Here is a 16,662-nt window from a genome sequence, read left to right as displayed (position 1 = left end):
GAATATATTGGTATTTGTTATTTAAAAAACACTTGTTTTTAGCTCTGAAGCACTCTTAGGTTGTGATTTTTTAAATTATCATTTTAAGTATAGTCCCATAGAATTAGACGTAGGATAGATATTCCGAGGTCCATCTATCTATCTACTCGCCCCCTTATCTACCTGCCTTCCATCTTTACTTTCTCTCAGAAATTGCCTACTTAATGCGGACTGTTGCCCAGGCACTGTGTCAAGTATTGTGATACAGTTGGGCATATGAGTGGGTTCACATCGGAAACCACTTCCTTAGATTAGTGTTATGAATAGCAGACCGAATGCAATTACAAGGGTTGTTAGCCAATTTGTCTGAGTGGTCATGCCCTGTGATTCTTTAACCGGAAGGCACTTTAGACTCTTTTCCATTGCTTTTTTAAAATTTGCATTTGATTTGAGTGTGAAAGGCACAAGAAAAAGTTAAGAGGGAAAATGGGCAAAGCAATTTTTAAAAAACAGGAAGCTGCATAAATGGTTAATGGCAATGTGAAATGCTCTGTTTATGAGCAGAAAAATGCAGGTAAAACAAAGGTAATGTAATTGTTTTTCAACTCCCTATATTAACAGTAATTTCTTTGTTTTTTGTTTTGTTTTAAGAACAATCGATACTCTTGGCTTGGGCTTGAGAATTGCTACTTATGACTCAAAAGCATATTAATTGTTGTTGTCTTGCTACAAAGCAATTTGACTAAATACATTAAGGGTTTTAAGTAACTCCTTTTCTAGGGATCTTCTCTTGAGAAATAATTTGAACCAAGGTATAAATGTAGTGACAGCAAAAAATTAGGAGCAAATTAACTGTCCTACAAAGGCATGTTTAAGTAGGACATTTCCGAGTGATAGTGACATGAGTTTTTTCATGAGCCAAGGAAAAATAATTTTTAAAAATCCAAAACATGAACAGAAATGTTGAGGGTATAGGTAATTTTTTAACTTTTTGCTGTATGAGTTATAAGAGAAAGAAAACCAACCATTTTTAAACTGCAGCTAACATTAACTAAAGTGACAATTCCATATTCAAGTTCATGTATTGATTGATCAGCTTGATTTTTTTTAACTTCTGCTTACTCCTCTGTGTGACAGAGCCAGTTTACAAGAACAAAGGATGAATTAGAAGCTGAGAAAAGAGACTTAATTAGAACTAATGAGAGACTGTCTCAAGAACTTGAATATTTAACAGGTATGGAGTGCTTTAGCCTCTAACTCCCACTCTTTTCCTTTCTCTTCTAACAGTGCTAGGAATTAATCTCCTGTCCATGTCTGTTGTTGATGTTTATCATAACTCAGAGTTCAGGGTAATAGCCTATTGTTTCTCCCACTTATTTATCTTTAGGTCTTTATCAAGGATTTAAAGAAGTGTCTAGACAAGTACACAAATTAAAAACATCTCAAAGAAGTAGTAATTTGGACCAAAATCTACATGCAAAGATACTTAATATTATAATACCAAATTGGAAGCAGTTTAAGTGTTCATTTATAGAGGCCGAAATCCTTTATTTTATATATATATATATATATATATATATATATATATATATATATATATATATATCTTTGCTTGTATAAGCTATCCACAAGTATTCAATATAAGAACCTAAATGGAGAACCCATATTTAAAAACATGCTGAAGTAGTTAGGAAACAAGAATATAAAATATATAAACCCAGACTATAGTATATAATACAGTGGATATGTTCAGGTGAACATGACTCTTATGCAGTTTACTGGTATCAAGTTCCCTTTGCTTTTGTAAGAGTTTTGAAAAGTTTTATTGAAGGAAGAATTTTCAAATATTTATGTTGCTATATAATATTTAATTAGACTTCCAGTCTCAGAAAAAAGTTACTTCAAAGTATATGTTGATGATGTTAATCAGTTGATAAGTAGGTAAAATTAAAAGAATTTTTTTCATAAAAGCCTTGATGTAAGGAATATAAAGAAAAGTAAGTGTATGTATTCTGGTAGTTTTGTATAGAAGGTCTTTATATGTATCATTGTTTTTTAACTTAACAAATAGCTATTTGTGAAATATTAATAAACCTTTGGTTATATATCATAAAAATTAATGTTAATTTTGTGTATTTAACTTAAGATACTGCATTTATTTTTTTTATTTTTAAATATATCTTTATTGATTTCAGAGAGAGGAAAGGAGAGGGAGAGAGAGATAGAAACATCAATGATGAGAGAGTCATTGATCGAGCCCACAACTGGGGCATGTGCCCTGACCAGGAATCGAACCCTGTTCACCTGGATCCTAGGTCGACGCTCAACCGCTGAGCCAGGCCCGGCCGGGCAAGATACTGCATTTAAAATAAAAGAACCAGTATAATTTAAATGTTTGGTTGGGTGCAGGAATTTGGTTATCATCTATTTGTTAAATTTGTAATTGTCTCAAATAAGTTAAAATGGAGTTGAGAACTTCTTACTTAGTATTAAAAGTTTATATTCCTAGATATGCATTTTTGATGTTTGGTTCCTCTAATCAGTAATTAGTTATTGTTTTCAAATTCTCTTCTGACCTTTCTAGAGGATGTTAAACGTCTAAATGAAAAACTTAAAGAAAGCAACTCAACAAAGGGTGAACTTCAGTTAAAACTGGATGAACTTCAAGCTTCTGATGTTACTGTTAAGGCAAGTAACAAGTAATTCCTAATGCACAAAATAGAATTTTTGCTTAAAACTCACCTAAATTAAATTTAAGCAAGACATCTCTAAAGTAATTAAAGCTGTGTTTAATTTTTAATGTCAGGGAATTAAGCATTAAGATAATTTTAATTAAACTATTTTGCTTACGTGGTATTTTAGTTTCTTGTTCTTTTCTAATTATGTTTTCTGTTAAGAATTCTTGCAGATATTTATGTTGTAAGGTATTCTGCTTGTGTTCCTTGGCTGCAGACAAAATCTTTTAAATACCATACATTATCTTTCCCTACAAATTTTTTTTGTGTGTTTTTTTATTTCTTTAGTATCGAGAAAAACGCTTGGAGCAAGAAAAGGAATTGTTGCATAATCAGAATACATGGCTGAATACAGAGTTGAAAACCAAAACTGATGAACTTCTGGCTCTTGGCAGAGAAAAAGGAAATGAGATTCTAGAGCTTAAATGTAATCTTGAAAACAAAAAAGAGGAGGTATGTTAGAAAAGTTGTACCTTTGTGTTTGTTATAACATGTTTGTGTGCCAATTTATTAAACTTATTTAGAGGTGTAAACAGATAAATGTATTGTAGGATTAAGGGTTAAACGTGGAGAACATAACTCATAAACATTTTGCCTGGGAAATTAACCAGTTGCTTTGAAATAAGAATTTATGATATTCTTTGATGAATTTTGGTACTACTACGATCTTATATATCTTTTTTAAGGCATGTTTAAGAAGTAGTGGAAAGTTTTTAGGAGCTAAGAATCCAAACATGATTTTATGAGCTATTATTTTTTATTTTCTCAAATATCCTCACTGTATATGAAATTTTTTTAGGGTGTGGGGGGTTAGTTTGTCCTTGGGAGCCGAACTTCATATCAAATTAAGTTCAGTTAAATCAACATTCTCCCCTTATCCATCTCCACTTTGTGTTTCTAGGTTACTAGAATGGAAGAACAGATGAACGGCTTGAAAACATCAAATGAGAATCTTCAAAAGCATGTAGAGGATCTGTTGACCAAACTGAAAGAGGTGTAGTAACCACTTTAAAATGTTTCTTTTATAGAAATATTAAAGCGTTTATGAAACTTATTTTATAAAATTATTTTATGTTTTAAACTGTTGCTGGCACCATAGTAAGGACACTTACCTAATCAGCTATAACAATTACATGCAGTATCCAAAGTAATGTCTAAAATGAGTATCATTAATTTTAATATTATTTAAATTTTCAGTTGTCATTAATATTTTATTCTTAAAGTAATTCATTTTTATCATGAAAACAGTTTAGTTTTTAAATTTTATCATACTATACAAAGCTGTATTTTTTTATCTTGGTGTTTGATAAGTCTTCTAAATTCAGATCTATAGTGTCTGTTGCAGTTGGGTTTTTTGTTTATTATTTTCAGGCCAAGGAGCAGCAGGCCAGTATGGAAGAGAAATTCCACAATGAATTAAATGCTCACATAAAACTCTCTAACCTATACAAGGTAGGTACCCTACCACACATTTTAGTGCCCTAATGTTACATTATTGGATGTTCTGGTAACTTTTTAAGATTAAATTTTAGAGTGCTGCTGATGACTCCGAGGCAAAGAGCAATGAACTGACCCGAGCAGTAGATGAGTTACACAAACTTTTGAAAGAAGCTGGAGAAGGTAACTTTGCAGTTTTTCAAAGATGATTTTATTTTTAGATGGTACTTTTTTCTTTACCTTTGTGTAGATTGTTGGATTTAGATATTAGATTAACTTTATTAGGGACACAAACTCTAGTATAGAAGATCCTGGATTAAGATGTTTTAAACTGTTTTTTCAGCAAATACTATATTTAAAAATGTAAATAGTTACTGTCTTTTTTATTTCTTTCAGCTAATAACCTTATGTATAATCTGATTTCTAATAGAAAATTTTTCTTCCATATTTAAAATATTTTGCTAAGTACATATAGGTTTATAGTTTGGGTACTCCCTTAGTCCATAAACAAGCCTCACTTTTAAATTATAAATAGTGTACTTTAAAGTCTCTGATTTTCTTATATTCTTGCTTTTTTTGAAATGTAAGTTATTTATGTATGATCTTTTTCAGTTTTCTGTCTTCTAAAGATGAGATTAAAACCAAAGAGACACTTAGAGGCACTTTTTTACAATTTGAGTTCCCTTATTTTCTCTGTGAATAGAAGACATCAAAGGGAGAAATAGATTCACCAGGCCAGGGCTTTTCAGGAATTATAAGTAGAGCACAAGCTTTAGTGGGTAGTAACTGTCGTCCACAGCCTGTCTAGATTTTAATACTGTCTGATGGAGGGGGAAAGGACTATTCTGTTCATTTTGTAAGCTCCAACATTTTAATTATTTGTTTGAATATTGTCTTTAAAAATGTTTTTAGCAAATAAAGCAATACAGGATCACCTTCTAGAGGTAGAGGAATCTAAAGATCAAATGGAAAAAGAAATGCTTGAGAAAATAGGGAAATTGGAGAAAGAACTAGAGAATGCAAATGACCTGCTTTCTGCCACAAAACGTAAAGGTATGGATTAAAATGCTTATTAATGGCTTGAAACATTAGAACTTCCCTACGTGGGTCTCACTTAATTTTACTAATAGAATTTCTCTGTAATGTTGTGATTAGGAAACTCGATCCAGCTATAGCATTAGAATGTACTTTTAGTTTAAAATTAGTACTTTAGATGTACCTTTACTGTATTGTCAGACAGAAGTATCATTTGGTTACACATAATTGTGTGTCAATTTTCAGAATAGTTTTAACTATAATTACTGCATGATTTTTATTTTATATTTTTAAATATATCTATTGATTTCAGAGAGAGGAAGGGAGAGGGAGAGAGGGGGAAACATCAGTGATGAGAGAGAATCATTGATCGGCTGTCTCCTGTACACCCCCCACTGGGGATCAAGCCCACAACCCGGGCATGTGCCCTGATCAGTAATAGAACCTTGATCTCCTGGATCATACGTAGGTGCTCAACCGCTGAGCCACACTGGCTGGGCTGCATGATTCTTTTAATTGAGTCATGTTATATTACTCTTGAATGTCATAGTTTTAAATGTAGGAATTTATATGTAATGTACAGTAGATGTCACTTCTTAACTTGAAAAATATTAGTGCCTTTAGTTTGAAATTTTACAAAAATAGATTTCTGTGTGTTGGCACAGGAGCCATATTATCTGAAGAAGAGCTTGCAGCCATGTCTCCTACTGCAGCAGCTGTAGCTAAGATAGTGAAACCTGGCATGAAATTAACTGAGGTAAGAATGGTGTTAAATATTATTTTCCTTCAGCAAAGGTGTTCATGTCTTTCTGAAACATAATCCTCAGAAAAATTAATATTAAAATCATTTGATAATTAATGCATCATTCTGGGAAAGGTTTTCTTGGTTCCTAGTTCTGTGTAACATAGTAAATATTTCATCTGTGTAAGTGCTACTGAATGTTTATTATGAAGATAGACTGTATACTTTTGTTGTTATGTCTACATTTGAAATGAACCCTCTTCTTCTTTCAGCTGTATAATGCTTATGTGGAAACTCAGGATCAGTTGCTTTTGGAGAAACTAGAGAACAAAAGAATTAATAAGTACTTAGATGAAATAGTGAAAGAAGTTGAAGCCAAAGCACCAATTTTGAAACGCCAGCGTGAGGAGTATGAACGTGCACAGAAAGCTGTGGCAAGTTTATCCGTTAAGCTTGAACAAGCTATGAAGGTTGGTTCCATTCCCAAATTTTAGCTGTAGGGAAAATACATATGAGAAACAGTAATTAGATATATTAAAGCTTGTCATCACATTGTAAAACACCTGTAATCACAAAATGTTCTACCTTTATTTAGCAAAAATTGTGAGAGCCTTTTACATTTTTTAAGACTTTTGAGATTATTTCTGTAGGGTTCTGTAGCACATGGTAAGTATCCACTTCAAATCTATCTTTGTAATAGGATGCTACTAAACTTAGCCTAGTCAAACTGCATGATGTTGCTGAAGTGAGGGGAACTGGATTTGCTAAAGTAACTGTGATGGAAATGCATTCGCCTGGGAAAGTGCTGAGGTCGTCCATTCTGTCCTCCTATAGTGTGAGGAAAAGGGGTGTGGTAATTCTGTCTAGAAGTGATAGTACAGTTTCACCATAGGGAAGGACTTTTTATACCATGTGACAATTTGGCAAACCTTCATATACATTATTTTGTTCCTGTTTCTTTATATGTTAACACTACCAAGGAAATTCATAAATATCTTTTACCTCTTAAGATTCCCTTCCAATAGATAATGATGAAATATGAGTACTTGTACCCTGATAATTTTGCTTTTAGGGTATAGCTATTAATATTGCTGAGAAATCTTTAAGATTTATTAAATAAATTTTTGAGGAAATTCAGTTAAATCAATTTGTATCTGCTATTCTAAACTGATACATTTCATTTCCTTCTTCCTTTTTTTGAGAATAGTATAAATAAATTGTATCCTTAATTCAACCTTAAAACTTTTGTTGCTGTTGCTAATACAATTTCAACATCAGTTTAAATCCGTGTATGTTATATCTTATTGTCTCTTTCCTGAATCAGATGACATCTACCAGTCTTACTTTGACAGAATATTGGCTCTTTGACACCCTCTTTCCTCATCTGGTTTGAGAAGTGGTCCCTTGGATCTAATTAGATCTTGAGTTTCTCTGTTGAGAGTAAGCATTTTGATTGCAGCTTTTTGTCTGAAGGGAATAGATAGTGAGATAGAGAGGCTTAAGAATCAGAAAATAGCAGCTATTCATTGTGGAGAAACCTATTTGTTTCTTCACTAATGTACAGGTACAGTAATAAAAATACCTATTTTTTTAATAACTGCCAAGGAATTTAAAGCTAATTACTATAGCTTTTTTTAATAACTGAATCTTCTGTCTTTAACGTACATTATGTGTCCTTCAGTCTAGATTCTGTGATGATCATTTGTTAGATTTTTTGGGTTTCATAACCAATTAACTTCCTTCCTTGACGTCTTAATCCCATTTTGAACTCAGTAGATTTGTATTATTGCCATAGTTTATGAAATTCGCCTGCTTCGTTTTGTCACATACTTGTGTCTTTTGAACTTGGTTCATGTAGACCTTTAGAGCAATGTGCTCAGAAATACCAGGATAAATGTGCACCATCTTTCACTTGAATGGTGTTTAAAAATTGTTCATGTTAAAACAACACATTAAGAAGCAAACTATGTATGAATTTGAGGTAACATAATATTTCAAAGATATTTTGTGCTTTTATCAGGCTCCTTTAAACTGTGCCTCTAATTCTCTAATGGTACTATGATGCCAAACTTTACATATACTATCTTTACATGTAGCACTCCATATACTATCATTTTTTTGTTTTGTTTTGCTTTACAGGCTTGTGACTTTGGCTACTGAGCCTTCATAATTAATTCCTAATGTATTTTTTATAAAATCAAGTCTTTTGTGCATCTTACCCACCATTTTTTACTTAACTGCTATTTTCAGATAACCAGTGTAATGATTATTGTAATGTAGTCCTTTGTTTTCCTCTTAGTAACAAAACTGTTGAGATTATTTACATGGTATCATTTGAATTTAGTATGGTTATAAGATTGTAATTGACATTTAATTTGGGGGAAGTCGCACATTGCCTGTTGTTTTTATATAGTGATGAGCACTCTAATGATGAACAATCTGAGATATTAAGAAATGTATATGTTCGTATTTATAAAGAATTTTATTTTAGGGGCTGTTATATAGAATGCATATATTGTATAGAATGTTTTTAGTTTATAAGTTGATTGCTATGGTATTTGAGCACTGTATATTTTTGTTATTTGTATAACTGCTTCATTTGTATAGATCTTAGAAGGAAATATAGAATTCTCACTTGAATTTACATTTTGAAGGAGATTCAGCGATTGCAGGAGGACACTGATAAAGCCAATAAACATTCATCTGTACTTGAAAGAGACAATCAGAGAATGGAAATACAAATAAAAGATCTGTCACAACAGGTTAGAAGTTTTTGTTTCTTTTCCTATTTTTTCCCCCTAAACTGATGGCCCGGTGATGTTTGAATCTGTTTGCAGTTATCTAAGAGAGGACTGCCACCTCAGAAATTCTCATCAGTTAGGAATACTACTCCAGCAGAATTGCAGCCTAGTCATTGTTTTTTTGTAGCCCCTCCCTTTTTTTCTTTTGTCCTTAAATGTTTGATAAATTTTGAAATGATAGGTACTGGTTGTCATAAATGAAATAATTCAAAGATAAATAAAAGCAAACTTTGTATGAATTTGCTTTTCCCCCTGCCAATGTCCCAGAATATAACCAAATCACAGACTTCAGTATATTCTTTCATGTCACCCTTTTTGTATGTACAGGCACACATGAGCATATGTAAACACATACAAGTTTTTTTGTTGTTACTGATACAGAACCATGTCATATTCATTACTCTGCCACTTTTTTTTTTTTTTTTTAACTGAACTAGTCAGGAAATGTACATCTATTTTTGTTCATGTATTTTACCCTAATTTTTGTTTGTGGGTCTACACACATAAACACAACACAAAAATTTTATATGAATGGATTAAAATCTATTTTTCATGCTCTTCTGCTCCATTATATAATACATGCATAAAGATGCAAGTGCAAGCACACACTTGTACACACAATGGTGTCTATATCTGTGTATTTTATTGGGTTATTGTTTTACAAAAAATTGAGCCATGCTTCTGGAATTGTAAGTTGGCTGCTTTTTAAAAGTGCCAGCCTTCTTTACACACTTTAATAGAAATGAGAATAATTTTTTTGTTAAAATTTTTTTAAGGTTTTAATCTCTTAATGAGATGCTTGATATTTTTTTAAGATAATTTAATACACATTGATGGTGTTTATAAAGTAATATTTCTAATTTAAAATTTCCATTTCTCCAGAATTGAAGCCAATGCTATTTGATAATATATTAAAACTTTGTTTTTAGATTAGAGTGCTTTTAATGGAACTTGAAGAAGCAAGGGGTAACCATGTCATCCGTGACGAGGAAGTAAGCTCTGCTGATATAAGCAGTTCATCTGAAGTGATATCACAGCACCTAGTATCTTACAGAAACATTGAAGAACTTCAGCAGCAAAACCAGCGTCTGTTGGTGGCTCTTAGAGAACTTGGGGAGACCAGAGAAAGGGAAGAGCAAGAAACAACTGCGTCCAAGTAGGTTATGGCCATCTCTGTTTGTTCAGCAAACGTTTGTTGAAACCTTGTGTACCCCCTAGCAGTGCTGGATACTGGGGAAATAGTGATTTAGGAGGGAGAGAAAAAATTGAGCAGCACTACAAAACAAAATAAAAAATTCTGGGACCTTGGTTTGTGGGTGAGATCAATAATGTAGATAAATAAGTAGATAACTTAGTTCAGTGTGGTGAGTGCTCTCGTGGATAAAAGCCTACTTGAGGGCGCCTTGAGGTGGAGGGCAGAGCCTAGGTTTTAGAGAACAGACCAGGCTTCATGGAGAAGCTATGTAGGAATTCTTCAGGCAAAGTAAAGAATATTTTTAAAATGTGTTTGGTGCTGGAGGAGGAGGAAGGGCTATGAACACAAGAAGACTTCAGTTTAGACTCAGTGGAATTGGTTTAATTTTTGCAAACAAGATTTTCAGGTGACAGTGGTGAGTGCCTGAGTCCTGTGGTGGGCCTTTAAAAGTGTTTCTTATAGTATCAGTAGAAGAAAGAAAGGTCCTAAGAGACAAAAATGTTACACTTAATGATAGGTGCTAAAATACTTATTAGTCTATGTATACTGTAGAAGTTATAATGCTGCTTAATCTCAGTGAAGTAGACTTCGCTCTTTTTTTTTTGGAGAATTACTGAGCTTCAGCTCAAACTTGAGAGCGCCCTCACTGAATTGGAACAACTCCGTGGGTCACGACAACATCAGATGCAGCTTGTTGATTCCATAGTTCGTCAGCGTGATATGTACCGTATTTTGTTGTCACAAACAACAGGAGTTGTCATTCCTTTACAAGGTAGGTTTTTAGTTGGGGGAAATTTTTCTGAAACGTATATTAGGGAATGGATTTTGCAATGTAAGCAATACGCACTCTAATAATGGTAACTTCAAACTTGACTACCATATGTGAGTGATCACAACAGGTCATCAATCCTAAAGTATACTATTGTTTTAGATATTATTAAGAAAGAAGAAATGCTGACCATTGTTGAAAAGTGTGCATCTTAAAATCAATGAATTATATTTATTTTGGTCATGTTTGGTTTTAACATTCAATCTGCAAATATATTTAATGAGAAACCAAAAATAACCTTAATAGGTTATTTAGTAGATTCCTTATTTCATAATTTCTGTGGTCTATGATTTTATTTAAGACTAGCTTATTGATTTGGGTAATGATGTATTTACAAAGAAATGTTATATCATTTATTTTTATGTTTTTACATTTCTGAAGCTGCAAGTTTAGACGATATTTCTCTTGTATCAACTCCAAAACGTTCAAGTACATCACAGACTGTTTCCACTCCTACTTCAGTACCTATAATCGAGTCAGCAGAGGTTATAGAAGCCAAGGCTGCCCTTAAACAGGTAAAGACCACACCCCTTTATTATCTTGGGTTAGGTTTTCAAGAACACAGTGTCATCTAATAATTTCTCTAATATTTAGTTGCAGGAAATTTTTGAGAACTACAAAAAAGAAAAGGCAGATAATGAAAAAATACAGAATGAGCAGCTTGAGAAACTTCAGGAGCAAGTCACAGACTTGCGATCACAAAACACCAAAATTTCTACCCAGCTAGATTTTGCTTCTAAACGGTAAATTTTCTTTAAGTCTAGAGCTCAATTCAGCAGCATATATATTGGAATGATACAGAGAAGATTAGCATGGCTTCTGCCCAAGGGATGACTCTCAAATTCATGAAGATTCCATACTTTTTAACTTTGGGTGGTGGGCACACAATATAGTATACAGGTGATGTGTCATAGAATTGTACACTTGAAACCTATATGATTTTACTAACCAATGTCACCCCAATCAATTTAATTTGAAAACAGAAATCACATTTAGATTATCAATGAAACCTAAATGGTATACTGCAGTATTCAGATGAACCAAATTCAAGGGTTAATTTGCAATAGTGTTACTTTTTTGTGGATCATGATCCATATGAGATGCTATAGGTTTCAGTTTTAATATTGGTTAATGATTCTCATAGGCATTGCTAAGGAGTCCAGATAGTTATTTAAAGCTGAAGTTCCATGTGAGGAATGTTGTTGGTTTTCCTTATTGAGTGTGAAAGGCCTACTCTCTCTGTAGGACTTGATTATTTTATAAATGCACCAGAGACAGTGAGCATAACATGATCCAATTTCATTCAGCCCTTGCTATTTTAGATAGAAGACGAAGAGATACTAGATAGTTAATTTTGGGGAAATTCACTTTCTTGGTCACTTACAAAGGTATAATAGTCAATTTCATTCCATAGTTGTTAGATCCATTGAATACTTGTTAGTTTAAAAAGTAGGACAAATTTTACTTCTGTATATGCAGGCATACCTCAGAGATGTCGCGAGGTTCAATTTCAGACCACTGCGATGAAACGAATATTGCAGTAAAGCAAGTCACACGCATTGATTGATTTCCCAGGGCAGAAAAAGTTATACTTACACTATACTGTAGTGTTAAGTGTGCAGTAGCATTATGTCTAAAAAAATGCATACCTTAATTAAAAACTATTGCTTAAAATTAATGCTAATTTGTCTGAGCCTTTAACAAGTCATGATATTTTTGCTGGTGAAGGGTCTTGCCTTTGTGTTCATGAAAATGCAGTATCTGTGGAAGTACAATAAAATGAGGTATGCCTGTACTAAATGATAAAACTATGTTTTTGTAAGGATAAATTCCAAGATAGATATTCCAAATAAAAGCATCTTTTCCCCCTACATTCATAGCTATAACCAGCAATTTTCTAAGATTTTAGGCACTTAAGAAAATAAGATGAACCTTGGCTAGTGTGGCTCGGTTGGTTGGATCATTGTCCTGTACACCACAAGGGCACATACCCAGGTTGCAGGTTCAATCTCTATCAGAGTGCATGCAGAAGGCAACCAATTGATGTTTCTCTCTCACATCAGTGTCTCTCTCTCTCTCTCCCTCCCTCCCTCCCTCCCCCCTTCCTCTCTCTAAAAAATTCATTCATCAAAAACATAAGATGAAGAGTTACAGAGGAAAAAGGATGGCAAAGTATTTATCATGAACCATGCATACGTATATAAATTTGCATACTGCATTGTGGTGGGTTTCTGGTGTATCAACATTGTATTGGCAATATTTTGAATATGATTAAAATTCTTGTAAATGAATAAGATTAAAAAGTTAATTCATCATGAAATGCTGTCCTTATTTAGAATTTGAATTTAACTGCTAACTTTGGAGTTTAGAAAAAAGTATGAAGGTGTTACATTATTACAAAGCCACTTTTTTTATATAGCTAATCATTTAAAATTAAGCTAATGTGAAATTCTTTAAGGAACTAAGCTAGGATATAGTATTTCAGTGTCTTATAGAATTATTTTTCTTTCATACAAGTTACGAAATGCTACAAGATAATGTTGAAGGATATCGCCGAGAAATAACATCCCTACATGAGAGAAATCAGAAACTCACTGCAACAACTCAAAAGCAGGAACAGATCATCAATACAATGACACAAGATTTGAGAGGAGCAAACGAAAAGCTAGCTGTTGCAGAAGTGAGACCAATTTTTCTCATCTGACTTGCATTATAAATTGCATTTGACATTTGTTTTTTAGTTATTTGATTTTACTGGTTGGTATGACATAGATATCTGAGAGGTTTGTGTATTACAGGTCCTTGATCAAGGTTTAAACTGCACAGGGCCACGTACCCATAAATCTGCATATATGTGAACCCAGTATAAGTAAACCTGTGCAGTTCAAACCCATGTTGTTCAAGGGTCAATAGTAGTCAGAGCCAAGGTTGGGAATCTGTAGGCAGAGGGCCAAATTAAGTTACACGTAGATATTCACCTGTGTAGCCGGTTGGAACCCCTAATTGCTGCTTTGTTGAAGGGTCAGCTGTATCCAGTTTTGCATCAGCTGGGTGTTTGTTTCTATTAAAACTGAAAGGGCAAAGAAGTTTGTTTCTCTGTACTAAGATTTTCTTACAAATCATCCATTTCAAAATAAAGTTGTAAATCACTTTCTGTAGCTACAACAAAGACAGGTATTTTATTCATTCTTGCTCATTTCTAATAAAAGATAATATAAAAATCACATTAGCATTGAATTATATTTCTGAATTTGAACATGAATATAAATGTCCGTCAGGACTGAATTCTTTAATGACTAATTTTTATGTAGAGTTTTGCTTTTCTGTGAAGTTATCTCAACTTTTTTGTTGTTAATCCTTACCCGCGGATATTTTTCCCATTGATTTTTAGAGAAAATTGAAGGGGGAGAGGGAGACAGAGAGAGAGATACATCACTTGGTTTCCTCTCGCATGTACCCCAACTGGGGGCAAGGAATCAAACCTGCAACCCAGGTACATGCCCTTGACCGGGAATCAAACCCTCAACCCTTTGGTGTGCAGGCCAACGCTCTAACCACGGAGCAGCACCAGTTAGGGCTTTCTCTCATCTTTCAATCACTACTTGTGAACTAGGTGAAGTTGTCTTCCACTTTATTTGTTGAGAAACGAATTCAAAAGCTAAGTGATTTACCTATTTGGGGACAATTATACGGTATGAGTTGGTTCTGACTTAAGCCAAGGTTATCTAAAGCTATTGGCTGTATTCTTTTATTTTTATATTTCTTCCACTCCTTTATAGGGAATGTACTTTTTCAGACTGGTGGAGTTAGTTTTATGATTGATTATGTAAATATGTAAATATTAATATGTCAATATGAAAACTTTGAGGATATTGATCTTCAAATCACCCTCGAAAGTCCCGAGACTCAGAGTATACTCTTCATGGGGGGAAAAAGTTTAAATACATTAGTTGGCACTCTCAGATAGTAACCAAGCTACCTTCTAACACTTGAATAATTTAACAGTATGCAAGTAGCCTGTAGCATAATTTTGCAATTGTGTTTCTTTTACTCTGACATTTTTTATTTTTTATTTTAAAGTCTGATTTGTTAGAGCAAAGAAATATAAGTATTTGTGGTCATTGCAAGATTTTTTCCTTTGATCTGTTGGTGTTCCCTGTCATTTTTGCTTCACATTTCAACACATGAAACTAAGTTATATTTTCTTACATAATGAAAATAGTCTCTAATTAGCATCAAGAATATGGAGTAACAAATGATCATTTTAATTTATAATTGTATTACATTTGACACATTGTTTTTCAGCATTGTTTTCATTTGTATTTTCCTCAAGGTAAGAGCAGAAAATTTGAAAAAAGAAAAGGAAATGCTTAAATTATCAGAAGTTCGTCTTTCTCAGCAAAGAGAGTCTTTGTTAGCTGAACAAAGAGGGCAAAACTTACTGCTAACTAATCTGCAAACAATTCAGGTAACCAAATAAAAAGGCGCATATAGAAAACAATTTTAAAGTTAAATGTAAATAGCTTTAACATTATATCGTCTCAGTTTTCTTCATTAGAAAATTTATCTCATTTTTGTCATGTATTATGGTGATCATTGAATTTTGAGGTTTATTAAGATATGTCAGTATTCTAAATAAAACATGAAAGAGACCTGAAATTCACCCAATTGACAGTTTTGATCTTCAGGTCTACTTTCACAGAGTTCTGTGCAGTTTTGTTGTTTACAAGATTAAATTGGGGGGGTTTATTTTTTGCTATAAAACTTGAAGAAATCTGAATTTCTCTTTTAATATGTTTCTCTTTTTTTCACTTTTTAATAGGTGTTTTAATATGTAAAGTGTCAAAATAAATTTCTTGGCCAATGTCATAGATCTTAACTTCATGTAGAAATGGTGTAATCCTGTAATCCCCTATATCCTCTCATTTGTATTCCTTTTTTTAACTTTGTTTAAAAGCATAACCAAAATCTTTTCTTTACCTTAGGGAATACTAGAGAGATCTGAAACAGAAACCAAGCAAAGACTTAGTAGCCAGATAGAAAAACTGGACCATGAGATAACCCATCTAAAAAAGAAGCTGGAAAACGAGGTGGAGCAAAGGCACACGCTTACTAGGAACCTAGACGTGAGTCTGTCAGGGTTCTGAATTTCTGTGGGTTTGTTTTTGTTCAACAGTCAAGCTGGTGTGTGGACACACTGTTATCTCCTGTTGAAGCATGTTTTAATGAGACCTTACAAACTCTCTTTCTTGCCTCTGTGTGCCTAATAATTTTATCGGGTGCTACACACAGTGAGTTTTACCCTCTCAAGTGCTGGATACTTCTGTATTTCTGTAAATCTTGAGCTTTGTTCTCTTGAGTGTTGCTTTTTATGATTTATTAGGCAGGCCCAAAGCAGTGCTCAGTCTAGAACAAGTTATTGCTCATTTCTGAGTTAGACCTTCCTGAGTACTGGTCCTCAGTGTTTGATGGATTATGCGTTTTTTTCAGTCTGGGAAAAGGCATTATCCCTGACTGGCACCAGGCACTCTTCACTCCAGTCTCTTTGGATGATTCTTTACCCTGTCTGGGGTAACTTCAGATACATGTGCTGATCAGTTTCACTGAATATTCAAGAGGGATCCTCTGCAAATCTCCAGTGTATTATCTGTATAGCTCTCTTATCTCTAATGGCCTATCTTATGAATTCAAACTAATTTAGCTGCCTTGTACTCTCAGTTTTGTGTTCTCAGTTCAGGGAGCCTGCTGGTCTCTTCCTCATTTCCCTTACACTGTGTCATAGCCTGGGCACTCTTAAATCAGTAAGCTAAGAAAATTGTAGAGCTAGCCTTTCTTATATCCTGTCAACCCACAATTGTGAAATTGTTTTATGTGTCATGTCCATTTCTGTTTCTCTGATGTATGAGGTC

General features: G+C 33.4%; 1 protein-coding gene and 2 pseudogenes across 1 annotated transcript in view; all 3 read left to right on the top strand.

The window, feature by feature from the left end:
* The window catches only part of TPR (translocated promoter region, nuclear basket protein), a 57,531-nt gene that overhangs the window by 3,839 nt on the left and 37,030 nt on the right, over positions 1–16,662 (top strand). Inside the window, exons 5-21 of the mRNA XM_016224619.2 lie at positions 1,117–1,213; positions 2,564–2,667; positions 3,003–3,167; positions 3,616–3,708; positions 4,086–4,166; positions 4,247–4,334; positions 5,064–5,204; positions 5,852–5,943; positions 6,201–6,398; positions 8,583–8,690; positions 9,659–9,885; positions 10,533–10,696; positions 11,135–11,268; positions 11,348–11,496; positions 13,271–13,433; positions 15,087–15,221; positions 15,739–15,879. Coding sequence (XP_016080105.2) covers positions 1,117–1,213; positions 2,564–2,667; positions 3,003–3,167; positions 3,616–3,708; positions 4,086–4,166; positions 4,247–4,334; positions 5,064–5,204; positions 5,852–5,943; positions 6,201–6,398; positions 8,583–8,690; positions 9,659–9,885; positions 10,533–10,696; positions 11,135–11,268; positions 11,348–11,496; positions 13,271–13,433; positions 15,087–15,221; positions 15,739–15,879 — 2,280 coding nt within the window. The remainder of the gene's footprint in view (positions 1–1,116; positions 1,214–2,563; positions 2,668–3,002; positions 3,168–3,615; positions 3,709–4,085; positions 4,167–4,246; positions 4,335–5,063; positions 5,205–5,851; positions 5,944–6,200; positions 6,399–8,582; positions 8,691–9,658; positions 9,886–10,532; positions 10,697–11,134; positions 11,269–11,347; positions 11,497–13,270; positions 13,434–15,086; positions 15,222–15,738; positions 15,880–16,662) is intronic.
* LOC148090920 (small nucleolar RNA SNORA66) lies at positions 6,649–6,764 on the top strand (annotated as a pseudogene).
* LOC148090919 (U6 spliceosomal RNA) lies at positions 11,519–11,618 on the top strand (annotated as a pseudogene).

Source organism: Miniopterus natalensis, chromosome 19 (assembly GCF_054644295.1).
Source record: "Miniopterus natalensis isolate mMinNat1 chromosome 19, mMinNat1.hap1, whole genome shotgun sequence".
Classification (NCBI taxonomy): Eukaryota; Metazoa; Chordata; class Mammalia; order Chiroptera; family Miniopteridae; genus Miniopterus; species Miniopterus natalensis.
This window is presented reverse-complemented; position numbering and strand designations above follow the sequence as displayed.